The sequence below is a fragment of the Anguilla anguilla genome, chromosome 10, assembly GCF_013347855.1.
Source record: "Anguilla anguilla isolate fAngAng1 chromosome 10, fAngAng1.pri, whole genome shotgun sequence".
Taxonomy (NCBI): Eukaryota; Metazoa; Chordata; class Actinopteri; order Anguilliformes; family Anguillidae; genus Anguilla; species Anguilla anguilla.
This window is the reverse complement of record NC_049210.1, coordinates 25,433,621-25,461,494: the sequence shown is the minus strand read 5'-3', so window position 1 is coordinate 25,461,494 and position 27,874 is coordinate 25,433,621. Positions and strand designations below refer to the sequence as shown.

The window sequence follows — 27,874 nt, the reverse complement described above, 5'->3', positions numbered from 1 at the left end:
TTTTTAGTAAAGTCTCACCTTTGTCCAGCAGTGTCATGAATTGTCATAGTACCCAGTTAATAAAATGCATATTGCAGCAAAATTATTGTGAAGACATTTGACGTGCATTTCAAATCTTTATTAAAGCTGACATTAACAGAGCAATTTTACCATCTACTTCAAAATTAATGTTTCTAAAAACAAAATTTCAAATTTCTTAAGCAAAACATTACCAATTATACCTTGAAAACACAAAGACAATATTGTTGAAAAATATTCCCACCTAATGAAGTCTACACAAAAGCCATGACAAGGTTATCTAGAGAAAAACAAATTACAAAAAAACAGCTGGTTAACTTAATTTTTTTGTCAATCACATTAAGAGTCCAGCAGTTTTATCCAGAATTTACTTTACCTGCCGGAACTGTACTGCAGAGCTTGAAATACAATTGTGAGAAAATCACAGGAACATTTGCTTAAAGCCAATATTCTTACAAAAAATGGATAAAGCGCAGATTGCAACCTTTACTGCAAGGAGATCTACATTGTTTTGTCTCTTAAATTGAGAAGTGGAACAGATAAGACATCATAAAATTATGTTGATTGGTATGAAGGATGAGTAAGAGTGAAAAGTGACCCCCACCTTAAAGTTCAAGGTTTTTAGGAGACCCCAACCCCACCCAATTTTAGACTCCTCCCAGCTCAGTCGGAGTCGCTGTCTCCCTCGCTGTCAGCTTCCTTCACATCCACGCTGAACTTGTACTCCTGGTCACACCCCATGTATGCATCACTCATGAAGTACAGTGTGTAATTGTGAATGCCTTGTGCTGGTGCCACAAAGTCCAACTTAACCTGGAGTGGGAAAGGGAAAACCACACTGCCAATTAAAAAAGGGCCCATTTTTTATTTTAAAAAGTAAATGTACAAGGCAAATTGAAAACAGCAAAAAACTAAAAATGGGGTAGGATTAGAATTGCTAACTTCAGAGAGAATGTGTGGTTTGTGATTCAACTACAGCCCAGTTCACAAATAACTACAATCAAACCAAAATGTATCTATTGACAAATTATATGAAATATATGACAAATGAATGCTTTCCTGATGTATATGGTCATTATTGTTTCAATATAGACTATATAGCTATAGCTACATGGCTTCAGGGGGGAAACCCTATGAACCCAAAATGCAGAGAATGGTAAATTAAGAACCTAGTTGGGTTCTTGTTCAAAACTGCTGACTTTTAGTTATTCATGCTCAAAAACTTCAGGCCTTACAAATACAATGGAGCAATGCATTTAGGAATTTCTGTCTGAATTTGAAAGTCAGACAGAAAGGATGAAGGAACAGTTTCTGATTTGCATTAATGTGTTCACATTTTCTTTGCATTAAGTGGTGTTCGGTATTACTAGTCTAAGTAAAGCAAAATGGTTTACATAAGTTAAGGTCAGGGAGGGGGAGAACAGAGAATTACATAAGTCTGCGTAGAGGTTGTGCGGAATGTTGGTTGCATGGTTGCAGACCACGGCTGCGTTAAGGCCGTGTACCTCGCGTAGTTAGCAACCAGTGCCCGTATACACCATAAGATGATGATTGGTTGACTGCTGACATGATGTCACTGGCATAAGGCTCTGCAGGGCTGGCCCGACCCAATAAACAAAGTAAACATTTGTTTAGGGCCCCGTGATTGGTTCGGGGCCCCCTCCCTCCAAGATATATAAATATATTTTTTTTAAATAAATAATTGTGTTCCCTAAGACAATGGCTTTTTCATTAATTTTATTAATTTTCATTATATTTCTATTGGTGCCAAATCTTTCTGGCTTGGGGGGTGGTTTTCGACTGAAACAGAGGGCTCCATATAGACTTTTTGTTTAGGGCCCCCAAAAACCTTTGGCTGGCCCTGCAGCTCTGGCTAACAGGTTATAACAGTTGATTCACAGGTGAATGTCTTCATTGCAACAAGTTACATCTAGCTGAGCATTTTTGTGGTCATTGGTGCAGTATTTAGTAGGTTTGAAAATATGAATGAAGGTATTTTCTTTAGAACTAGAACGGTCAGTAACAAAATCTAATTACGTGGCCTGCGTAACCTGTGCAACATGCCGCACAAGTATAAATGATCTGCGAGTGCCGCACACAACGCAAACTATGCAGACTACGCAGAAGTATAAAAAAGCCTTAAGTGTTCATGAATATTATCAACAGTTCTAAAATTGTATGTTGCAATGTGCTATTTATTTGACTACAAAATGTAAAGTTGAATGCATTAACTATTCTTCATGAATTCAGATGGCCCATATACAAGCCTAATTTTTTCAGAGAATACTATAGAAGACCACACAATAGTTTTTAATTGGTCACATTTTCTTTCCCAGAACATTTGAAGAAACAGACCTGCTGAATCAGTCTCCTCCCAGTAATGTACACACCAAACTTAAAACCATTTTTCTATTCATGTATTCTGTAGTTACGGTATAGTTGTTCACTAGAAGCGGTAATACACATAACAGTTACTGTAAGGAAAGTCCCAGATATTATATTGTGAACTCAAATAATTTTACTACTTAAAAAAAAAAAGAAAAAAGAAAAATACATTTTCTTTACACAAACACTGGTATGCAGTATTACTGTTCTAATCTCAAGCAGACAGACTTACCTTTGCTTTCTGCTGCAGTGTCAATCTCTTAATGGAAATCAGGCTATTGGATTTGGGGTCTCCAATCACCACCCACCAGCCTTCCTCACGTTTCTGTCCCAAAACATGCATACAAATCAAAGCTGTACAACACCAAGCATGACCAAAACACATTGTAATGCGACTGCATGTCATCACAGAATATTTCATCACACCATCAGCAGTAAATGCAAATAAAAGATGATTAGATTAGCTTAGATGATATCTAAACATTAGTGCTAATGAGTTGAACAATTTAACAGCACACATACAAGCAACACAAAGTAATATTTCCAAAAGTGATGGAAGCCATTAGATGTGTTTCTTGCTTTTTTCTTGTGTTGTATATTTTCATCTTCAAGAGGGCACAGGCCAGGAGATTATTAAAATCTTATATAAATAAAATAAATAAAAACTGGGCAAGTCATGGCTTGGTGGGGCGAAATACCCCATATACCTAATTCAGCACTGAGAAAGGTTTCAGGATTTCCTACAGAAATAACCACAATGACCACAGACTCTCAGCCCTTAAGAACATTAGCTCCTGTACCTTCTGACTTCATGTAAACAAACAGAATTCACAACTTCATACATATAAAGCCCAAAACTGAGAGGATTTTGCATTTCTTCCTTCTTTTTCATGCGGATTACATAATTACAAATGCTCCAGCACCACAATCAACAACTCTCCCCATTGGACATTTACCAGCATTTGTTCATTACAAAGTCTGATCAAAGTAGCCAATTGCAGAACACTAATACACAAGCAAAGGATGTTGTAAAAAATTAGTGGACACCATCTTGGTTCTGTGTGGAAGGAAAGTTAGGCTGTGTCCGAATAATCTTTTTTGCTTAGGAAGGTTCCTAACTGAGTGAAATGACCCGGAAATATCTAAGTGACAGCCATGATAAGAGCTGTTCGAATTCTCTAAATGCTAAGGAAAGGTGCTTCAATGCTTCCTATCTTATCTCCTTTAGCATAGGGCACACTGGACCGTCCTTTACGTAAGGAAAGGAGATAATGCCGTCCCACAATTCCTTACGGCAGCAACATTTAAAGCGAAGCACCATTCGGCCGTTCACGAACACAAACAATGAACATGACTGAGTTGTGTCGTGGTTTTTAAGCTATTATATGCATAGGCTTATAATCAGATCATAATCAGCATATTAACCATGACACAGAAGTCTCTCTTTCAAAGAAAAAGGGATACAAGACATTTTTAGCCAGATTATGTTTTTAATTCAATGTTTGAAACTTATAAATGATGATATGATAGTACGATTTCATAGTAATGATAGTAGTAAATTTGTAGGCCTAACATGTTATGCCTATCTTGCATTAAATTTAACCCCTTAGCGCACATGCCAAATCTTGCCAATCCTTGCCCATTTAGGGGGTACCCCATTTAAAGCTCCAGATGTGAACACCACAGAGACTTGAAAAATGGCTTAAATGAAGCAGGACATTTGTACAATTTACAATACTAATGCAGATTAGTTTATATTCATAATTTTGGAAGAAATAAAGTGACACAAATGCAATTGTCCAGACAAAGAATCAACAATGAATTTGCACTTTTTTAGTTTGCAGTAAAATACCGAGAGATTGCATATATACAGCAGGTTAAACTATACATGTTCTGGATCAAAACCTTCTTGACCACAAGTTCATAAAATCTAAGGGTGGATATGTAGAACTACTATAGATTTATGAAGCAAAAACTAAGCTGTGTCTCCAAATCTATCCAAAATGTCTAAATTATGCATTGCTGTAAATCAACATTATTCACGTATTTCACTGCAAATCAACTGTTTTGTCTCAAGAAACTCACTGTTGCATCATTTTCAAGTGGGAATTACAAGCTTTCCTTCAGTACAGTGGTCTAAAATATCTAGGGGTCCAGAACCATATCCAAAATCTCTCCCAAAATAAATAAAATGCTTTTTGTCCATTATAAAGCATATAAACGAGCCCCTTAAGTTTTAAAATGGAACATTGCTATCAGGTTAAAAAATAATGCAAAAATATTGTCACACAATGCGGTACAGTACCTAAATGTGTAATAATTAACTCTAGTATGTATTTCTCTGTATTTTCTCTGTACTCTCGTATGTTTTCTTGTATGGGGATAGGGCGACGTGAAAACAATTTTCAACGATCCACCACGTTTTGTTCCAACTCTCACGTCATCACTGTTGCATGCTTCACAAAAACACTATTATTACACTATTAACTAATGCTTACATTACATTGTGAAATATTCACATTATATAATACCACTAACCTATTTAAAGACACTCAATTTCAAAAATAACGTACATAACCGAAGTATTTTGAGCAGTAATACTTGCATAGCAATGATGAAATCTATGTTCAGTAGATGGAGACAGAGGCAGTATATCAATGATACTGTTCTATTCACTTCTGTTTTGCTCCAGAAAACAAAGTCATCTAGGTATATCAGCAAACATACGGCTTAGCTATGCCCAGAAGTCCTGAATTATAATAGTATTTTCCAAGAAATTACGATAAACCGTTTAACCTCGTATCGTTAGGTTCAACGTCTTTTACTGCTACCATAGAGTGAATGCGTAAGTGAATGTGATAAGAAAATGTTCGGTTATGCTGACCTAAAAAACGCTATTCCAAAAGCAAAATTAGACATGTTATACATCGTTAGAAAGCTGAATAAATGAATTGTCAATCAAGCCAGACTGTACTAAAAAAGGTGACAATGCCGTAAACAACACGTGTGGTATTACGCACAGCTATTTTGGAAGGTACCCAGGCATGACAAATGCACGTAGCCTATATTTCACAAACGTATTGACCAAGACAATATATGACCATTCAGTCTCAAAAGGGACATCTCTACGCATAAAACCAACGGTAAGGTTGTATATTTATTCAATATTTAGTCCCAGATTTTGACTGTAGAATGACATGGCATCATTTAAAAAAACTTTTTCTCGTTTATTTCGTTATTCAGTGAGGAGCGTTTTCACTGCTGTATTGGCATATCTTAGGGCTATTGTCGGTATATCTTGTTGCTATGATGGAATACGATTTTTTAGTGGTGAAAGAATATGCTTATGAATGCTAGGATAAATAATATTGTCCATTATGTCATGGGTGGGGGGTGTAGTTGTAGATGAGACTGCAGGGAGGGGACTGCAGGGAGGGGGTACGTGTTAAATGAACGACCAGAGCGACAATGTAATTTCTTGGAAAATACTATTATTATTGAGGACTTCTGGGCATAGCTAAGCCATGTTTGCTGATAGACCTAGCTGACAGTTTCTGGAGTAACACAGAAGCGGATAGAACTGTATTATTGATTTACTGTCTCTATCTACTGAACACAGATAAAATTTCATCATTGCTATGTAAGTAAATGGTAAATGGTAAATGGACTGCATTTATATAGCGCTTTTATCCAAAGCGCTTTACAATTGATGCCTCTCATTCGCCAGAGCAGTTAGGGGTTAGGTGTCTTGCTCAAGGACACTTCGACACGCCCAGGGCGGGGTTTGAACCGGCAACCCTCCGACTGCCAGACAATCGGTCTTACCTCCTGAGCTATGTCGCCCCTAGTATTTAGGGGGTAAATAAGTATTACTGCTCAAAATATTTAGGTTATATACGTTATATTTGAAATTGAGTATCTTTTAAATAGGTTAGTGGTATTTCATGAGGATATTTAACACTGTAATGTAAGTGTTCATTGATAGTTTAGTAGTTTTTGTGATGCATGCAACAGTGATGACATGAGTTGGACCACTGCCAAAATGTGGTGGATGGTTGAAAATTGTTTTCATGTCGTCCCATCCCCATATAAGAAAACATATGAGAGTACAGATTATAGAAATACATACAAGAGTTAATTTACACATTTAGGTACTGTGACAATATTTTTGCATTTTAAAATCTGATATCAATGTTTAATCTTAAACCTTCATAAGGGGCTCGTTTATATGCTTTACATTGGACAAAATGCATTTTATTCATTTCTGGAGGGATTTTGGATATGTTTCTGGACCCCTAGCTATTTTAGACCTCTGTACTGACTGAAAGCTTGTAATTCCCACTTGAAAATGATGCAACGGTGTGTTCTCGAGTCAAAACAGTTGATTTGTAGTGAAATACGTGAATATGGTGAATATGTTGTGATTTACAGCAATGCACAATTTAGACATTTTGGGTAGATTTGGAGACACTGGGTACACTTCTTAGTTTTTGCTTCATAGACCTTTAGTAGTTCTACATATTCACCCTTAGATTTTATGAACTTGTGGTCCAGAAGTTTTTGATCCAGGACATGTATAGTTTAATCTGCTGTATATATGCAATCTCTCGGTATATCATTGCAAACTAAAAGAGAGCAAATTTTGATTTTTTTCCTAGACAATTGCATTTGTGGCACTTAATATTGTAAATGGTACAAATCTCTTGCTTCATTTATGCCAAGTCTCTGTGGTGTTCACATCCAGAGTTGTAAAGCTTTAAATGGGGTACCCCCTAAATGGGCAAGGATTGGCCAGATTTGGCATGTGCCTAAGGGGTTAAACTAAACATAAATAAGGTAGCAGGCCCCGATGGCATATACCCAAGGGTACTCAATGAAATCATCATTAAACCACTGGTAGGTATTTTTAGACAATCCTTAGAAACTAGAGAAATACCTGAGGACTGGAAACAAGGTAACAGAACACCAATATATGAGAAAGGGGACCATACTGGCTACAGGGTAGCAGTGGGAGGGCTATTATTTGAGCAGGGAACTTTTGGAAATGGAGTCCCAAAAAGATCAGTGCTGGGATCACTGCTCTTCCTCATATATATCAATGACCCTGACGGGGACATAGAAAGTACATTAGTCAAATTTACAGATGATACAAAACTGGGAGAGATAATAGTTTGCAATCTACTAAAGTAATCCAAGAAGCTTTTAATAAAATCCAAAAGTGGGCAGGGAAACCAGGCAAATTAAATTTGATATAGCTAAATGTAAAGTTCTGCATGTGACAAAATAAAAACATTAGGCAGGATTACTTTATGGGAGGAACAAAATTGGAATGTGCTCAGTTTGAAAAAGATTTGGGAGTAATGGTTGATCAATGCCTTCCAGGTTCTAGGCACTGTGCTGCAGCAGTAAAAAGGCCAACAGGATGCTGGGATATATAGCCAAATGTATTGAGTATAAGTCCAAGGAAGTTATACTTATCTCATATAGTACATTTGTTAGACCACACGTATTGTGTGCAGTTCTGGGGACTGTACTACAAGAAAGATAGAGAGGCTCTGGAAAAGGTTCAAAGAAGAGCAACCAAATTGATTCCCGGTATAAAAGATAAAAGCTATGAGGAAAGACTTAAGATGCTTAATGCTCAAGCTTAGTAAAAGGAGACTCGGGTGATTTAATTGAGGCTTTTAAATTCATGAAGGGGATCAACAAAGTGAACTACAAGAGATTCTTCAGGTTGAGTTCTGTTAGTAGAAAATTTATAAAGGAGTCAGACACAGTCTCAATATTTAAATCTAGATTAAAAACGCACCTCTGTGCTCAGGCTTACAATCAGTTGTAGTCTGGAGACAGGGTGCGAGAAGCCTGTAGTCATAGAGCTTTGTAGGTGGCAATCCTTTCCTTACTGTCACGTGTCAATCAGCTGTGACCCGACTTTACATGGGCTGGCTCTTGATAGGCGGGTATGGTTGTCTACCCCTCATGACTGCATGGGCTCTCCATCCCTGTCCTAGTAGATATGCAGCCATATTCTACTCCTGGCGGGGTCCCCCCAATACATACCACTGGCACTTTACTCACTGTCTGCTATATTGCAAATTCCCTAATTGCCGTTTCCACCCTCTTCCCCATGCTGCCGGTGGGGCTCTTGCCCCAACCCTCGAGAGTGCTTTGAGAGTCGTCTGGTCTCCCCCACCTCTGCCGTCCAGCTCCTCCTTCGTCATTGCCTCCACCCTGCCCACATCTGCCGCCACCTGCTGTTCCCCATCACCGCCACCCAGCCCCACCCATCATCTGAGCCACATCACATATCATATCTTGTGCATAAACTGGCTGACATGCTGGTCACCAGTCGGCACCCTGAGCTGACCAGAGGAGGATGGGTTTCCCCCTTGAGCCTGGTTCCTTCCAAGGTTTCTCCCCATCTGCCACAGAGAGTTTTTCCTGGCCACTGTTGCCTTAGGCTTGCTCCTGTGGGGGTTTAGGCTAGGGTTGTCTGTAAAGCGTATTGTGACAACTGTTGTAAAATACGCTATATAAATAAAATTTGATTGATTGATTGATAGAACGAGGGGACATAAATGGAAATTAGCGAAAGGTAAATTCCATACAGACATTAGGAAGAATTTTTTCATGCAGAGAGTAATCAAATAGCCAGCCAGGTCACGTAGTAGAGGCAGAATCCCTGGGTACTTTCAAGACTAGGCTTAATATGGTGTTAGATACTATCTAGTCTGTAGGTAATCAGAGCCCAAGGTACAGTTTAGTCAGGAAAATGGCAAGCATTGTTGGACTGAATGGTCAGATCTCGTCATTATGTTATGTAAAAAAAAAAAAAAAAAAACATTTCATTTTCAGGGACTGCATTTAAGGCACATCAAAATGATACACTTATGTCTGTCATCGCATTTCATATTGGCCAACATGTTAATGACACATCGCAAATTTTGATCATATCATGCAGCTCTAATTTACAGTATAGGCCAGAAGTATTAGGCCAGCTTTGGTTTTAAAATAAATAAACAAATGAATGAATGAATAAAAGCTTTAGGTAGAGAAGAATTCAGTAAATTAATATATTTATTGAATAACAAACTAAAGTACAAACTTTTTCTACCTGCAATAACACAAAAAGATGTTTTACTTAAAAACAATACTAGACATAACTTTTGCAGACCTGCCAACCTTAGGAAAATATTTTGAGTACCACAATAGTCAGTGTAACGCTTAGTTCACATGCTTTCGCACCTAGCTTTGCACGCACATGCACACACAAGCCTTTCTTCATAATTATAGTTTTGACTGTTGAAGTGATCAAGGAAAATTGTATAATTTGACCTGATTCTAAAATATCACTTGCACTGCACTGGGCTATATTACGATACACTTGCAAGTCAAAAGTTTGAGTACACCTGCTTAAAACAATTTTTTCATGATTAATATTTCATTATATGATGTGTGCGCTTATACAAACTGATAACCATCAGTTAAGTGAATTGCATTCAATTATTTAATAAAAATTGAAATGATTTATTTTGTATATTGTAACATACGTTTTAATTTTCAAGTATTTAAAGAAACTTATGTTGCGATGTAAAACACTGTCAATTATGAATAAAACCAAGTTTCTGTTCATGATTTCCATTTTTATTTAATAATTAAATAATTGAATCAGCCTATATAGGCACACATCATATAGGCCTCATGGAAAAAAAAGTATTCAATTGAAAAATTATCTAGGAATGTAGGCCTTTGTAACTAGAGGTTTAGCTAAAGCCGCGTTTCCACCACAGGAACTATACCCCGGAACTAGGAACCTTTTGAGGAACTCAGTGCTTTTCCACCGCAGGAACTAGGGTCTAAATTTAGTTCCGGGGGCTTTGTTTTACCCCCCAAAAGGTTCCTGCTCGGGGGGTAGTACTTTCCGAAAGTACAGGAACCTTTTGGGTGGAGCTTGCAGCGCTGAACATTTCTGATTGGTCGAGTACTCGCAGCATTTTTTTGTGTCTATTTTCAGGCGCCATGTCTGAAAATATGCAGGCGCAAACCAATTTATTTTCATAATAACTTCAAATCAAACTTGTATGTTATGCGGCGCAGTAGCCTACTTTTGGTTATAGCCTGCCAACGTCTTGGAATTATAACGTGTGCTCTTCTGTTCTTTTCTTGCTTTAGTATTCGTTTTATAAAATGCTAAGCATTCGTGCTGGGACAGCATATTACGTAGCCTACTAAAACATTCAAACGGATTAATTCGGTTGCTGAATATTTTCTTCCGGATTTTCTTTGTTAGCCCGTTGTAATTGACTCAAAACGTTTGATACAGTTATGTGAGGTATGCGGTAGTTCTGCGTAATTCACATTGGTGATACAGTAAAAGCAAACTGGAAATCACCTTCCGCACTTTTTGTCAGGGTAAAATAACAGGTTAATTCTAGTAATCGTACCTTTAGCTTTTTCAGACTGCCGTAATTTTACTCTGCCATTCTTCAATTCCACAAAAAGACCAGGAAGACTATGGACTAATTTATGGTGCATGGTTCGCATCTGGAGGGCACACTTCGCTGCTCGGCTAGCAGTAACTTCGAAGGAAAACAAACGGTGGCTGTACCACTACTAATTTAAATTTTCACGCAAGTCCGAGTTTTCGTTCTATTCTTGTCATTTTGCGATTAGCCTATATAGAATTGACGATGAGAAAGTAATCAAACAGCAAATTGTTTACAACGTGTGCATGTTTTCTGCTGTTGTTGCCAGTTATATTGGAAATGTGAATGCATTCTGTCGCTTCGGATGTCAAGACATGAAAGCGAATGTTCGCATAAAAACATAATGAATGTGTTTGAGAGGATATATAAAACAGTTACAATCTGACTATTGGTCTGTTATATCCTATTTGTTGCATAACGGTCCAAGTTCAACTACCAACGACAGTTTTGCTTGACAACAGTAAAATATGCCCAAACGGCTGCAGAAGAATATTTCAATTCCATGTGATTAAATCGATAAAAATCAATAAATACAAAAGTAACCATATATAGTCATTGTTGGTAACCCGTTGTATATAAGTGGAATAAACCCCTCCGGGCTGTCCCGGTTATTAGAAAATAATGTAGGCTACTTCGGTGGTAGTATGGGGTTACAGAAGAAATCATATGACAGATGGACCGACGACAACGTCGCTTTTTCATACGTCAGTGGGCTAATTTGCCTAATCTTCGCGGGACTTTAGACCCCGGTGGAAACGCAGACAACCATTGGCTGAAGGAACCTTTTAGTTCCTGGTAAAGTAGTTCCTGGGACTGAAAGTTCCGGGTAATTTTGGTGGAAACGCGGCTTAAATTATTACCTGAAGCTCCTTGGTGGCTAATGTCAAAATCATAATTGCACAATGTGCAAAACGGACGTTTTGAGGGGCGGAGGCACGGCCATTGCTCCTGATATTTTGCGAGGAACTTCTGGGGGGCATGGACTCGCTTCTTTTTAGTAGGTCTGCTGCTCTCTCTCTCTCCTTAGCCGCGTTTCCACCAAAATTACCCGGAACTTTCAGTCCCAGGAACTACTTTACCAGGAACTAAAAGGTTCCTTCCTTCAGAGATAGAGGGGTGGGAGGGAGGTGGAGGGGTAGTTAAATTGACTGAAATCTTACCAACCTTAAGTTTTTTAAAACCACAGGAAGGCTAACACTATTAGCCTGTAGTGTAAGTAAAATGGGCACTAAAGTAGCAAAAAATATAGCAAAGAAGGATATATCCTTTTAGACCAGCAGATCTTAGTCATCCTTTCACTGTAGTCAGGGCAACTGGTTCTTCCTGTAGTTGTGCTGCAGTTTCATGCGTTTCTTTTGCTAGACAACGCAAGATATTTTTCTTCCTCTTGATCTTCCTGGTCTTCTATTACATTACTGCCCATCAGCTTGACCCTTCTGAGTGTGTACTGAATACTGCACTAGGAAATCGTAAGCTTCTTTGCAATGTATGACTAGAAAAACCTTGCCAAAATATGATTACTTGGCCTTGCACATCTAAGTCCAACTCTTCCTTCTTTGCCATATTTCTTGCAACTTTATTGCCTATTTTACAGTTAGGCTACAAAGCCAAAAATGGCTCTAATAAGACAAGAGGGTGGGAACTTCCTGGTTCCATGTAATTGCACAGAAAAGTATGACATGAAAGCCAAGGTTTGAATAGGCTACTCCATAATTATTTTTGTACCCCCAGTAATACCGTTCATCAGTTATTTGGCTTATCATTATTCCTTCATTAAAATTTTACATGCAAATTAATTCCTTTAATTGTAGATTCAATTTGCTACAGCAGTACCTGTGGAAACAGAGGAGCAATGACAGGTCCTGTTACCTCCTCTTCTCTCTCCAGCTGCACCAGTACCAGAACTGGTCCACCACTATGGATAAAGATTTCAAAATATCAGAGAAAAACATTCACACATGCACAGCAGATTCACCTGGGTCAACAAGTCCAAAATCAATAAGCTGTTACAGGACTTACATGGACTATAACAAATGAATACATAAAGCCTCAGCCACACTAAGAGCCCAAGAGGTTAGTGCCACCAATTTCAAAGTTTCACATTTCCATTCCAAAGGTAGGTAGAAAGGAAAATGCTATTCTTCCAGTGACTACTAGGAACATTAAAAAGCAACCACTTAGTCTGCTGCTTTGTGGAATGACAATGTTTAAAAAAAAACATTTGTGAATGCAGAATGAAATTCCGAGATTTTTGTCCAAAATAGCTACCCTAAGTGACAATCTCAAAGATTTCAGTTTTGTTCTCTATGGCGGTGCCAATGGCGAGAAGCGGTAATTGCAGGTGTGCTTTTGGACCTCACTTCCCATAGATCCAACCGGATCCAACCAGTGTCGCCTGTGTGACGTCAGTCAGTTGGCACGCCAACTATAACACTTACTATTTACTGAATAAAAAACGGTTGTTATAAAAGTAACGTTATGTACATACTCACATTTGTTGTCTAACATTAGGCTAACTCAAGATGTCTTTACACTGCCGAGCCGGGTTAAAATGCCGTAGCAAACCTGGGGTAGAATTAGTGATGATCAATTTCTGCAAACATTCTTTATCCACCTTTTGCCCGGTATGAACATCTTTACACTGCAGAGAAGAATTTGCGGGATTCGCTGTGGCTCGTGCAATTATGCATCTCGTGCACAATAAGCTGTCTTTCTCGTGAATGATTGTTGTGTGGTATTTTTGAAACAACTGCCTTGCAAAATGTTACCCCTGGTGTTTCTGGTTTTGCTAGCTAAACTGTTCGAGAATAAAGCTGAGCTGGGTGTTAAATTAGCAATCAGAACAAGAAGAATAAAACAAAAACAAAGGAGATTTCATCAAAAAGGGTATAAAGGCTGAAGGAACATATGAGGAAGCGTAATAAAATAATAACAATGCTAATCCATACTGCCGTATTCTTTTATTTAGTTTTCTCCTGCATGACGTCTTCAGAAATCAGACCCGCAACGAGGCGAAACGGTTTTAGAATGTTGCAGAGAAAATTGCAGCGGTGTGAACTGGCTAGTAGCAGAGCCGTTGCCTGCCGAGGTTTTAAAAGACCGTCCTTGTCAAATCGTCAAGTGCAGTTTTAGAACGTTTACAATCAGACATCTTGGAATTTTGAAAGTTGCACCCAGTCTCGTTGCGAATCATTGATCTGAACTGGCCTTAAGTTAGCTACACTGCAACGTTGCAACAAGGTAGAATTGCATTCGAGAGACGGTTTGCGAGGTCGGTACCGGTCGGTAGCGTTAGCTAGCATTTTTTTCTAATTGTTAGCCGACATTAGATTGTGTTAATTACATTAGCTAGCTAGCTAAGGCAACGTTACCTGATATGAGAGATGGATACTGTGCGCAACATTGTCTAAACTAATGTTGTCTTTCTTGACATGGTCCAGTAGCCAGCGTTAGCTGTGCAAATAGCTATGTAATTTAGTAAAATTACATTGTCATTAAATGTAATACGAAATCTACATCAACAAATAATATGATCTCTCATGTTACACAAAAACTTTTTAGGGTTCCATAACTCCCCCAACTCTTCCCCCCCCCCCCTTTCTCTGTTATTGTAATGCATGCAGACACCGGAAAAAACAGTACGCCACTCACACACAAGTGAGTTGAAGAGCGAGCCTGTTGCGTTAGTTCCGCCTACCCTCTCTGGCGGACCAACCACTGATGGGTGATGAAAAACGCGTCACTAACTGTGTGCCGCTTGTGATTTTTTCCCGGGAATGTCACCACAGACACCAAGTTTTTTAAATCATGTATTATGATAATAATAATAGTATAAATTAATATAAAAATAGGCTCAATCACCATTGCGTTACCCAATGCAGCGATAGATAGTGACTTAAAAGACATTTATTTTAATGAAAATCTTCGAGATTATTACAGTAACATGGTGGTTGAACGTGACACTTCCCAGTTGTCTTTAGGCAACAACAAAACAAATGTGCATAATTTTTTTATTATTCAGTCATTTCAATGTACTTTAAAACGTATTTTTCTAAGCCTAAATTTCCCACTATAAAAGTTCACCCGAACTGTCTGGGCGTGGTAATGAGAACTGTCAGTTAGCTATGATTGACAGACCGTGCCCCGTTACCATAGCTACCCCCATGATACGCGCTCTTTTTGGGAGACTTTTCACAAGCTAGCTAGCTTAGTAGTATATCAAGTATCGATAGATAGAGCTAAGGTAAGGACGTTGACTTATATCCAATTATAATTTTTGCTATCTAGCTAGCCAAGTTAAGATAAAAGCACAACTATAACGTCCTCATAAAAGCAAACTAGCTAGCTAACGTTATCGATAACATTGCCTTATGAAAGCAAACTACCTAGCTAGCTAACGTTAGCGAGCTAGCTAAATGAATATAACCAGAAATAATCTAAGTCCTCAAAAGGCACTCTAATTTAAGTGAACCTAACGTTAGTCAAATATTTGCATTGTCTTGCCTGTAAGCCAGCGGCGCAAACTATGGGTCTCCAGTTATCCATGGGTTTACGGGGCATGGAAAGGGGAGTGGTTACTGTATTTGTGACGCATATTTCTCCAAAAATACAGAACGGACATACTTAATACTTTACTCATTGTGTTTCTTCAATGCCTCTTGTGCAAATAGCACATAAAACCGAGAAAGTGTGAAAATCACCATGGTACTCCTTTAAGGTTAAACTGATATTTTTGGTTGTCCTGCATATTTATGTTTGGAGAAGCTATCACTGCAGGAGAAACTAAGCTACTGTTCGCCATTTCATTTACAGTTGATAGGAGTTCACAGATGTCTCAGCTTTCCATCTTCCCCTGCTTGTTGTCAGTCAGACAGGAGTGCGGTACCAATTTTGACTCTGTACCACTGATACTGTAGAAAAACTAGTAGTTATGTTTTCTGAATTTTTTATCGACTTGGTACAGAAATATACTGAAGCTCATGTGACATCCCTGCTAATGTCCATAGTATGTACGTTTTTTAGAATATACTTGGTTAAATTTCCTTCACATCCCGACGGCTTTCAACGAATTATAGGCTCTACAAAAAATCCGCCCTCTCAGACAGTCCCAGGCTCTGAAATCAGCCACTTATAATTTCACTATGCCTGAATATGAACAAATTAGCATAGCTTTCAGCAGCGAGGCTTGCCTACTTGCCGATCAAGCATGTTGCGCATTCACACAGCGCTGCCAGAGGGATGGCTACACAATTAAAAACAGATATATCAAGAAATAAATGAATTACATTATTATGAAACATAACTTACGAAGTCAACAAGTAAATATACACACCAAAAAGGAATATATATATTTTTAAAGACCAAATTGATAATTTATGCAAGTGATTTCCAGTAATATAGTCACAACAATGGAGCCTTTGAAAATAGATTGAAAGTTCTATAAATATTTTGTTAACATTTCAATAAAGAAGATTAAAAAAGAATTGTAATTATAATTAAATAATAATAAGTAAATTAAATTGTAATTATTTAATGGTACATTCATATTTCTTTTTTAAAAAATTTAAATTGAAAATCCCAAAACTGAATGGAACCAAACTCAAAAAACGTAAATCACTCAGCACTTTAGAACACAATTTTCTTCCTTCAAAATTTTATTAATCTCAGCTTAAGGAACAGTCTGATTATAGTTCCAAGTGTGACTGTGGTTTAACCTTCCTCTATGCAAACCTGTTTTTTCCTCCTCACCTCTTAATGCTTTCCTTCTCAGCCACCTCATAGGACAACTCAATATTGGGGTAACGGTTGCAGAATCGTGCTACATCAGCCATCTGTGCATCAGTGAGCTGAAGGAGCCCAGTGCGCTCCACATCCTCCATTTCCATGATGTCAAAAATGCTCTCCACTCCCTGCAAGTGAGACCACGATTTTCATGCATTATTATATACACTGTAACCCACTTAGGCAAGACTGAACAAAATAAAGGCAGCAAATACAATCACCTTGAAAGAAACATTTCATGTCATCAGGCACATATATCAGGCAAAAGAGCAGATGCAATTTCCATGTTCTTGTAAATGTATTTCTGTATGACCGTAGCTACCAACTGGGATTCCCATTTTTACCAAACAAAACAGCCTTTAAAATTAAGAAATGCTCAAATGACTTGAGGTTGCAGTTGTTTGATCTTACCTTGTCAGTACAACGTTTGATATGCTCAGAGGTAAAATGGGGCAGTTGCTTGAGGTAGGAATCCTTGGACCACATTGCCTGAGTGACCATCTGCGCCAGCTCCATGGCTGCTAGTGCAGGGCTTAACCAGCCATTGCTGGACAGCACATCCACACATGCCTGGATCAGACGAACAGCCTGTAGTGGGAAGAGGTCTCACACTCTAAATACAAGACTTCCATATCAGTCAAATATGTTTCATGTGCAAACAACCCATCACAATAAAAGGCAAGTTCAAAAAAAAAAGTACAGTACAATATTTCAAAAAGAATTCAGGATCCGTTCAGTTTGCACATAGGTAATGACAAGTGAAAGCTGCTTGCTAGCCAGCAAACACAGCTGAGGTATAAAGTGAGTGTTCTGAGCCCTCATTTTAGTCTTGTTTTGTTTACACAAGAGACACATGTGAAAGGAACACCTATCCAGTAGCCAGGTGGGACCCCCTTTCACCTCCAGAACAGCCTGAATTCTTCACAGCATGGATTCAAGGTGCTAGAAACATTCTTCTGAGTTGCACTTTTGAATCATTTTGAGATGAAGAATATGTGAGTGTGTGTGTGTGGGTGAATAACTAAAATATTTTTTACACTGAAAACAGTGTATGCCATAATAGCAGTTAAAAAAATGTATTTATCAAAAGAAAAAAGGCCAGTGGCTGACAATATTGCAGTTTTGAAACACAACCACTGTTGGCAGTAATGATCACAATAAAGATAATAAAATGGAGTTCAGACAAAACTCACTAAGAACAGGTTTAACTAATCATTTAAAAATGTATTTTGTGATACCACTAATTTTAGACCAGATTACATGCTGCTTATATTACATATTTGATGCTTGTTATTCAAGTCAAGCTTGTTATTATGGGGCGACATAGCTCAGGAGGTAAGACCGATTGTCTAGCAATCGGAGGGTTGCCGGTTCAAACCCCGCCCTGGGCATGTCGAAGTGTCCTTGAGCAAGACACCTAACCCCTAACCCCTAACTGCTCTGGCGAATGAGAGGCATCAATTGTAAAGCGCTTTGGATAAAAGCGCTATATAAATGCAGTCCATTTACCATTTACCAAGTAAAAGAAAATTTCTGTCATAGCTATTTCCCACCTTGCTCAATATTTCCTCTGTGTCAGACTGCAGCTCAGCACTCAGCTGCATTCGTGATAAATGGGCCTGTAATAACAGGTTTGTCTTCACATGTGGGTCATTGAATTTGGGATTGTTGAGTTTGTGCAGCACTTTTTGGGCCAACTGTGAAACAAGAAAACAGATATCATGGTTACTTCAGATATTCCGTAAACTTTTACGATAGTGAGGTCCCAGGCTAATTTAGTACCAAATAACTCAAAATTTGAATCTAAATCTGTAGAAAATAATGTAATATGGCTGGACACTGGATTCTGGACTGAATCTTATATTTGTGATTACTGTGCTAAGCAAAGTTGTCTGCCCATGAAAAAAAACATGCGTTTGTCTTTTGGAGTACTGCATCTGCCTAATTTCAGGTGATTAAAAAAGGACAGATCAATCAGAATGATTAAATTAGAAAACAAAATAGAAATTTCACATACATTTTCAAATAAATTTAAACTGCAAATCAGAATACCAACAAGAAAATAATTCCTGTATTCTATATATTTGTATATGGTTGTTTATAAGGGTTTTTATTACAAATATTTGCTTTACAACCAATAGCAGACTAATTAAATGTCTGATTGTGTAGGTATTACCTGATGGAGCAGTGTGTCCTCATGGTGCCTGATGGGAATGTTCTTGTACTCAGCAGCATTGGAGATTATCTCGATCAACCCGCGGATCTTAGTCTTGGCATTCAAGGACATACTGAACAACTCTGGAAAACAATTTACCCATTAGTTTGTATCTGACTTAAGCTGTCACACAGGTACTGTAAAGGCTTGCTTAAATGGTGTTCACCATTTGAAGAAATAGTATAAATCTCTTTCATCACGAATTTGTTACAGATAAACCCGGTAAAGGCTATTAAAATTGCATCAATGAACTTGAGAAAAAAGGATTCACGAAAGGTTCCACCTTTCCTGCTTATACAATTACAAACAAAATTAAAGCCGCAAGCGGCGTTGGGAGAGGTCCAAGCATTGGCACTATCGCGCCCCCTATGGAGCGAATTTAAAATGGTTTTGTCCTCATGATCATATACCTTCACCAACATATCTACTGAATATCATGATGATTGTATAAAATATTGATGACTTATGGCCAATTTTGTGCTAAGAGACGCTGTCGAATTACTTAGTTGCGTCGCCATGGATGTGTCCTAGCCGCTTGCCGTAAAGGCCTTTACTATGTCGTAACACTTAGATGGCCCGGCGTGTATGTAGAGCTGCAGTGCTTCCACGCTGCAACTAAAAAAGACTAGACTATAAGGCGTCAGACTAGTGTTGTCACAATACCAAAATTTTGACTTTGATACCGATACTAGGTTTAGTATCACAATACTCGATACTGAAACGATACTTGAAACTTAAACGATACCGATTCGATACTCGGTACCTAACGATACTGAAATTACCTTAATAGATCAGAAACGTAATGTCCACAAGGGTTGACCTCATTTTCAAATTCATGGTTTATTAACAACCTGGTTCATTAACAACCTTTAAGTTGAAGCCTCTTCAGCATATTAATATGCATAGGCCTATAGTGTTACAACACTGAACAATAGAAAACTATATTAAATATATTTCAAATATTTAAAAATTGTAAAGTAAATTATCTTTAAACAGGTCTTTCACTTTGAAATAGATCTAAAAACAGCATATTTCAATAACAATACAGCATCTTCCTATAATAAAATATTTACAGATTAGAACACCTATTGCTACTGAAGTCAACTGAGTCGAAGCTTGCGCTGTATCAGCTAACTGAATGCACAAGCGCACGTCACCTCACTTGGCAACCTTAGTTGCTACTGCCTTCTAGCGAAGATTCAGACAAATTACACTTTTCATCCTCTCAATCAGTAATGCGGGAGACACGGTTCCCTGGCTTTTACATTTGACTCAAAACTACCGAACGTCGGAATATACCGAACCGTTTCTTTTTTTTTTTTTTTTTTTTACCGAGAAAGTGCTGAAGTTTTGGTATACCGTGCAAAACTACGTCAGACACATATTTCAATCCATTGCTCAGCTTAGCAGAGAATGCACATTTCAGAGCGCCACAGAGACAGATACAATAATAACATATAAATACACATTTCAAATAATAAATACGACATTGAGAAAAAAAGAAAAAAAAAGACGTAATATCAACTTGCGATCTGCGTGCTGCGCGCAAAGTAGCCTACCGTTTAATTTATTTAGACATTGGCAGATAAGAAAAATTTTCGTTACGCTGACCTATAAAACGCTATTCCAAAAGCAAAATCAGACATGTTATACATCGTTAGAAAGCTTATACTCTCACCTACTGAATAAATGAATTGTCAATCAAGCCAAATTGTACTAAAAAGGGCGACAACGCCGTAAGCAACAGGTGTGGTATTACTCACAGCTATTTTTGAAGGTAGCCGACATTTCACAAACGGATTATCCAAGACAATATATGACCACTCAGTCGCAAAAGGGACATCTCTACGCGTAAAACCAATGGTAAGATTGTATATTTATTCAATGTTTAGTCCCAGATATTGACTGTGGAATGACATGGTATAATTTAACAAGAAAATTTGTCTCGTTTTTTTCGTTATTCAGTGAGCAGCGTTTTCACTGCTATTGGCATATTTTAGGGCTAATGTCGGGTTTATCTTGTTGCTACGGAATATTACATTACATTACAGGCATTTGGTAGAGACTCTTATCCAGAGCGACGTACAACAAAGTGTTTAATCATAATCAGGAACAAGTGTGTCGAAAACCCTAGAGAAAAGTACCGTTCCAAGTGCAGGGAACAACCGCATAGTTCAACTTGGACCCTGTAGGTTAAACTGATTAACACTAACACAAACAAGAACAGCAACAACGCAGTCTATGCAAAAATACAAGCAATAGTTAAGACGAGTTAAGACTAAGTCACCTACGAAACAACTACCTAGTTACAACCCTATAGCTTACAGTCAATTTAGAGATAAAATTGAGAATACGATTTCTCTCAGCATAATGACGGATTTAAAGACTAAACAAACTCACCCGATATTGTCTTCAAATGGATCGTATTATTTATTTAGACATTGGCAGACTACAGCATAAATTGCGTCTTTTGTTTATATTCAATATTAGTAATTGCAGCGAGAAACTGCAGCTGTAGGTCGTTATGTTATGGTAGCAACGGAACGAACCGGACTATATATGTATTAGGCTACCGTCATTGTTTCATTATACCAGCGTGTTTTCGCGCGTTTGCACAGAAACTCAGAACCTATCAATAAAATGGTTTAGCTATATCTCAGCATAATGACAGATTCAAAGACTAAACGAACTCACCCGATACTGTCTTCAAATGGATCCAGGCTCAAGAAAAGTAATTATTCATCCTCTCAAAAAGATTTAACTAAAAAACTTGGAAGCCTAGCATGCACTCCGACTGGCACTGTCTTCAATTGCTTCCCCGACGTTCAGACCCTCCCCTCACTGATAAAAACTAGACCCTACAGTGTCGGATTACTTGCGTCGCCATGGATGTCGCTTGCCGTGAAGAAGTTTACTAGATGTCGTAACACTTAGATTTGGAGCTCCAGCTCTTCCGCACCCCACCTAATAATAAAGTCCAAATGGCGGGAAAACAATATGGCGGACATACGTGGTCCCAACGGCAAAGTTGTAGAGCACATTTAGATGCATCGGTCGATGAAGTTTTGTGTTGATCTGACTTACGGTGTGGGAGCTATGACCTTTTAAAGTATGACCCTTTGTTATAGCGCCACCATCTGGCCGACATAGGTGATTTTTAGTGCCTGAGTAGTGGGGGGCCATAGGAACCCACCTACCAAATGTGGTTGGTCTACAACTTATGGTTGCTGAGCTTCAGACATTTTAGTGGAGAAAGCTTCCACGCCCCAACGAAAATGTCAAAATGGCGGGCAAACAATATGGCGTACATAGGTGGTGCCAATGGCGAAGTTGTAGAGCACGTTCAGATGCATAGGTCCATGCAGTTTTGGGTTGATCTACCCTATGGTGTGGGAGTTATGGCCTTGTACGCATGACCCTTTGTTATAGCGCCACCATCTGGCCGACATAGGTGATTTTTAGTGCCTGAGTAGTGGGGGGGCCATAGGAACCGACCTGCCAAATTTGGTTGCTCGAGGACTTATGGTTGCTGAGCCTCAGACACTTTTAGCGGAAAAAAATAAGAATAATAATAATCCTAACAAATACAATAGGGTTCCACCAGCTTCGCTGCTTGGACCCCTAAATGTGTGTACTGTATTGCAACGTATCTGTGTGTTTGTAGGAATATCCAGCAATATGCGCGTTTGTAAATTCCCACACTACGAACGATTCAAACTATTGCATCTCAAAATTATAGGCTAGGCTCTCTGCGTCTGGTTGTGTTAGAAGTATCAGGTAGACTGTATGTTTTTCGATCATATTCGTAATAATTAGCTCATGCCTGGCATGTAGTGGCGTGGCTAGGATTCTAAAACTGATGTCCTTGCACAATCGATATTAGCATACTGTAAGTAAGTTCGGGAAATAGCAATAAAATAACCACTTAGCTAAACAGACCTAGCCTACTTCAGATTGAGGCATTGTTATTGATGAGTTGCGTGTAGTTGAGTTGGAATATCAGTGTTCATTTAGTTTAGCTAATGTTGTTTCGTTGATAGCTTGCATTATTTGTAAATGTGTGCTGTATTACATTCTCTGTGTTTGTAGGAATATTCACTAATATGCGCGCTTGTAAATTCCCACACTACGAACGATTCTAACCATTGCTTCTCAAAATTATAGGCTACCTCTCTGCGTCTGGTTGTGTTTGTTTGGTTCTTTGTTTGTATATGATGTCACATTTCATAAATTTTGTTTTCATTAGTTAGTGGTTTGTCCCTTTTTTGTAAAGCACAGTTAATTTTCACCTGTTGAAGGAAATGTGCTATATAAATAAAGTTTTATTTCATTTCACATTTCCTAAATTTTGTTTTTATTATATTTACAGAGATGTTCATCAGGAAACATGGCCTAGTTCACCACTAGCTAAGAGGCCAGACAGGCGTTGCAAGAGTACACCAGTCTCATCTCATCTTCCATGCAGTTTACTTCAATAAATGTTCTAAAATCAAAAGATGTCTTTGTTTCTGTCTTCTAAATGGCTCACTGAGTCTTTGTCTTAGTGGTGGGGAGGCATGCGGCCAGGTGTGAATAGCCTACTTAGCTGGCAGGTCCTCCTACCCAATGCATATTCATTACAGAAAGGCCATTTGCCCTCCCATTCTCACCTGGTGTTGAAAAATAGTAGTCACAACACTAACTTTTAGCAATTTATTTTATATTTCTCATTGGATTTGCTAAAATATTTTGTCATCTTTTGATACCCAAGACCTTGTTGAACACATTTCAGTGATCCAAAACCTTATTCACTATTGTTTAGTGTGTTTTATTACAACATTCCTGTGCATGTTCAAAACTACTGTTTACAGTTTGTGTGTTTTTAGAGCAGTTTACAATCCACACATGATTATGACCTACTTACTGCTGCCATATTATTGTAGCTGAGTTTGTGCTGAAAACAGAGATATGAAACACTTTGGAATCACTGCATATAAAGTTGATGAAATTTACACAAATGTCAGAGCATCGCACAATCACCAGTCTGCCTCATTTTACCCTTAGACCCCAGAGGGTTAATACATCAGATGCTCAAAACTAGCATCTATAATACCGTATGCAGTATATATCATCCAAAATTTAGAAAAGAAAAATAGCTCATCTAATCTCGCACACCTCATCACTCTGGTTGATTAAACTTGTTGTTTTCATTATTTATGAAGGAATAATGCAATTATGAGACTCCAGTAACACTCCTCATTCAAGAATACATAATTAAAAACAGTTACAAATTAACACATTCATGCTTGTATGAAATGAGGGCCATGTGGATATCTGGTATTCATTGTCATTCACTCACTGTTAATACCATTCAATGTGTGTTCCTAAAACTCAGTATACAAATACTGTAGGAAAATTTTGAGACTCCCCATGATTGAGATGACGTCACATGTTAAAGTTAGGGTATTCCCATCAATGTTGATCAAACTGTTTCCTCCAAACTCTCGATGCTGCATGATAAAAATATATCACATGTATAACTATACACTAATATAATCAATATGTAATCCAATAAACCTATATCAGTAGTTGCAGCTAAGCTTATGGAAACGCAAGAAACCACAGTGTACACTGTAGAAAAAAGCAAACGCAGAAGGCTTAAAAAAAACCATACTTACTCAGCAGAAAACTAACACTATATTATTGCCAAAGAAAAAGGCTAGAAGGTGAATATTTTTCCAAAACTAACACTACTTTATTGCCAAGTAAAGATGCTAGAAGGCGAATATTTTTCCAAAACTAACACAACGCTATTGAAGTGCTAGAAGACAACATTTTTACAGTGACCCTTATGTAAACTGAATATATATAGAAAAGTGCTAGAAGGCGAATATTTTTCCAAAACTAACACAACGCTATTGAAGTGCTAGAAGACAACATTTTTACAGTGACCCTTATGTAAACTGAATATATTTAGAAAAGTACAGGAGGCTATAAATCCTGAAACGTGTATGCCTAAAGAAACATTTGAATATATATAGAAAAGTACAGGAGACTATAAATCCTGAAACTTGTATGCTTAAAGAAACATTACAGAATGAAGACTAAGATTTGTATAAAGGAAAGTTGGGGCAACAGTTCACAATAATGTTATCATCTAAAGAACAGAAAATCATTGTGGTGCCAAAAAGGTCAGGTCGACCCAAGAGCAGGAAAATCAAAATCATTGTGGTGCCAAGAAGACCAGATGGCTGGTATTTTTAGAAATGTGTTAAGGGGAGTTGTGGGGTACATTTGTATATAAAATGGATGTGAAACTGACAATCGAGGTTCAATTCGGCTGAATTGATCCGGCTTTGTGCACCTGTGCAATAAAGTCTAACCTTTCTGAAGAGCTTGCTGCTGTTGTGTCTTTTCCCTCGTGAAATTGTTTTCTACAGATTGGCGTTGAAGTCTGTCGGTTCCTAGACACGACAATATCTGGGCTTGTAACAACTAAAACCACCTAATAATTGAATGCATCTGCCATTTTACCCATTAATGTCATTACAGCTAGTATTCTTACATTATAAATAGAAGTCTAAAAAGTGTGTAGCTATTAAAAAATAATGCATTATTGGAGGTATAAACTAAGTATCATAAATGTATTAGCCCTAGATAAATTAAGTAAACAATCGGTGTTGGTAGTGTCCTCAGACTTTTGGATCCCACATACTGTATGTGACAGGAGCCACTGAACCCAGGCTTGAGGTGATTCTCCAGAAAATCGCGTTTTAATTGAAAACCAAAATTCCGTTTTTTGCAGAAATCACTCCTTAAACATATATACTTTCTAATACCTTAACATCAAACCTGTTTTTGTTCGGTAAACACGAGAAAAAGTTAAATAATTAAACTCTCTTTCTCTCTATCTCTCGGTCTGCTTGTTGCGAGGGGCAGGACAATGGACGGGACATCCATATTAATGACCATTCCGCATGACATTCCTGCATAAGTAGTCAGGAAATACCTTCTGTTGTTTACGATCTAGTCTACCTTTTTTACGAGTGATTACGAGTGTCGCGGGAGATTCTATCATGTGTGACAACGCTGGTAACGTGGCTAATGCTCTCCGCCAAATTACCGAGCAGAATTTAGATAGTGTCAGTGACAAGTACGAATGGATTGACATGGTAAAAGTAAAGTAAAGGGATACCTCGGCGTTTTAACAGTTCTAAAATCCAGCATTTTAATGCAGTTAAAACAGCAACATTATTCTTTCGATTTTGAATTGTTGTTACGTCCCCTCCCTTTTTCAGTGTCCAATTTCGCAATTGATGGCAACGTTGAATCACGGTTCTAGTTACTGGCTTCATTTAGAGTTGCCAACCATCGCGCAAAATACTGAATCGTCATTTGAAAAGTAGAATAGGCGTTCTGTATTTAACTCATGGCTACGGGAAGCATTTTCTTCTTATCTTTGTTAACGACTGCGTTTATAGTAACCGCTGTTTCTAATATAATTCAGTAGTTAGTTAGCTAGCTAACCGGGATAAAAATTATGCAGTGAGACCATTTTGAGCTAAAACCCAGCTGAATTTTAATATTGGCTAGGTAACAAGTGACGGCAAACCTATCATAAAACTAGCTGGCATTCAAACCCGGTTTCAGGGGGTCTTGGAAAAACGCTGTACAGTGAGTGACCGCACCATTTTAAAAAGCAAGACAGAGCTAGGGAGATGAATTTGATTGAGTTATGGTATGGGCACTTCCCTTATTTCCAAATGTGTGCTAGGCGTTTTTATGCCTTGCTGAAACGAGTAGCATCATTCATCAAACATGCGGGAACTCACAGAAATCACATCTGTACAGAAGATAACATCTTAACATAGCGTTTCGGCTACTTTAGTTAACCTAGTTAGCGCGTACAGATGCTATCCTGAGTAGTAGCTAAGGACACACAGCTACAACTCGCGTTGAGGCTTGAGGACAGTGCCAGGAATTTGAAGCAAGCCCACACAATTCCTTCAGGAATTATAACCTTTCTAGTTGCCCGTCGTGGTTTATTCCTTACGTATTCCATGCATTCAACATCAAATATGCAGAATATAGCACCACAACGCATTGTGTAATTTAAGCTCTAGTAGCTACATTTCCCAGTAGTTTGTGGTAGCTTAATTACTTTCAGAATGATGTAAAGTACTATTCTTTTCACTGGTGAGTAGTAGGACAGCAGCTATTGACAGCTTGTCAAAGGCATCATTGATATTCAAGGGAGGGGTGTGACTAAGGCTGCATAAATTAATTCAAAGTCTGAGTGGGTGTGAACAAGAGGCAGTGAGGATCCCAACTTCTGCTTTCAACCTACATTAAAGTTGATTTCTAAGCAGTTTAAATATTTGTATTCCATGCATTCAACATCAAATAGGTAGAATATACCACCACAATGCATTGTGTGTAATTTGGTGTAACCGGTATCTATTTAAACACATGGTTGCTAAGGAATGTCACAAAAGTGTGGGAATCCCATGTCAATCTTTGGAAGTGAAAATCTCTGGTTTTCTGGCAGCCCATTCAGCGTAAATGTCTAACTTCAAAACAACACAACTTCCTCAGTAATTGTCTCCATGTTGTCTCCAATCTCCATGTATGATACATCTATTTGAAGCTTTGTTTCTCAGCTTGCATATGATATAAAAACTCAAAATCAACTTTCCTGCACTTAAGCCTGGTTTTCTGGCTCCTGTCACATTATGTATTGATGTAGACTTGTGGAAGCTTCTGTTGTGATAACGTTATGAGCAATAGGTAGCGTTTAGCTTAGTAGTCCAACTAGACTAGTTATATGCAGGGCTGTAATTGTGCTGAATGGAAGTGAATTTCATGGGAGAACACATGTTCTGGTTCAGTTCTTCCTTTAATGTTTAAAAAATGCATACAGAGCAGCACCGTTACAATGTTTTTAAGTCACAAACCACGGTAACAAGTATAAACTCGTGATTCTGAATGCACACCAGCCTACTCAGTCAAT

General features: G+C 38.1%; 1 protein-coding gene across 1 annotated transcript in view; it reads right to left on the bottom strand.

Moving 5' to 3' along the window:
- Positions 1-103: 103 nt before the first annotated feature.
- Positions 104-27,874, bottom strand: part of snrnp200 (small nuclear ribonucleoprotein 200 (U5)) — a 202,507-nt gene continuing 174,736 nt past the window's right edge. Inside the window, exons 40-46 of the mRNA XM_035379748.1 lie at positions 18,847-18,968; positions 18,224-18,367; positions 17,082-17,258; positions 16,638-16,798; positions 12,723-12,804; positions 2,636-2,728; positions 104-831 (exon numbers count right to left, since the gene is read on the bottom strand). Of these exons, the coding sequence (XP_035235639.1) occupies positions 682-831; positions 2,636-2,728; positions 12,723-12,804; positions 16,638-16,798; positions 17,082-17,258; positions 18,224-18,367; positions 18,847-18,968 (929 nt within the window). The 3' untranslated portion in view covers positions 104-681. The remainder of the gene's footprint in view (positions 832-2,635; positions 2,729-12,722; positions 12,805-16,637; positions 16,799-17,081; positions 17,259-18,223; positions 18,368-18,846; positions 18,969-27,874) is intronic.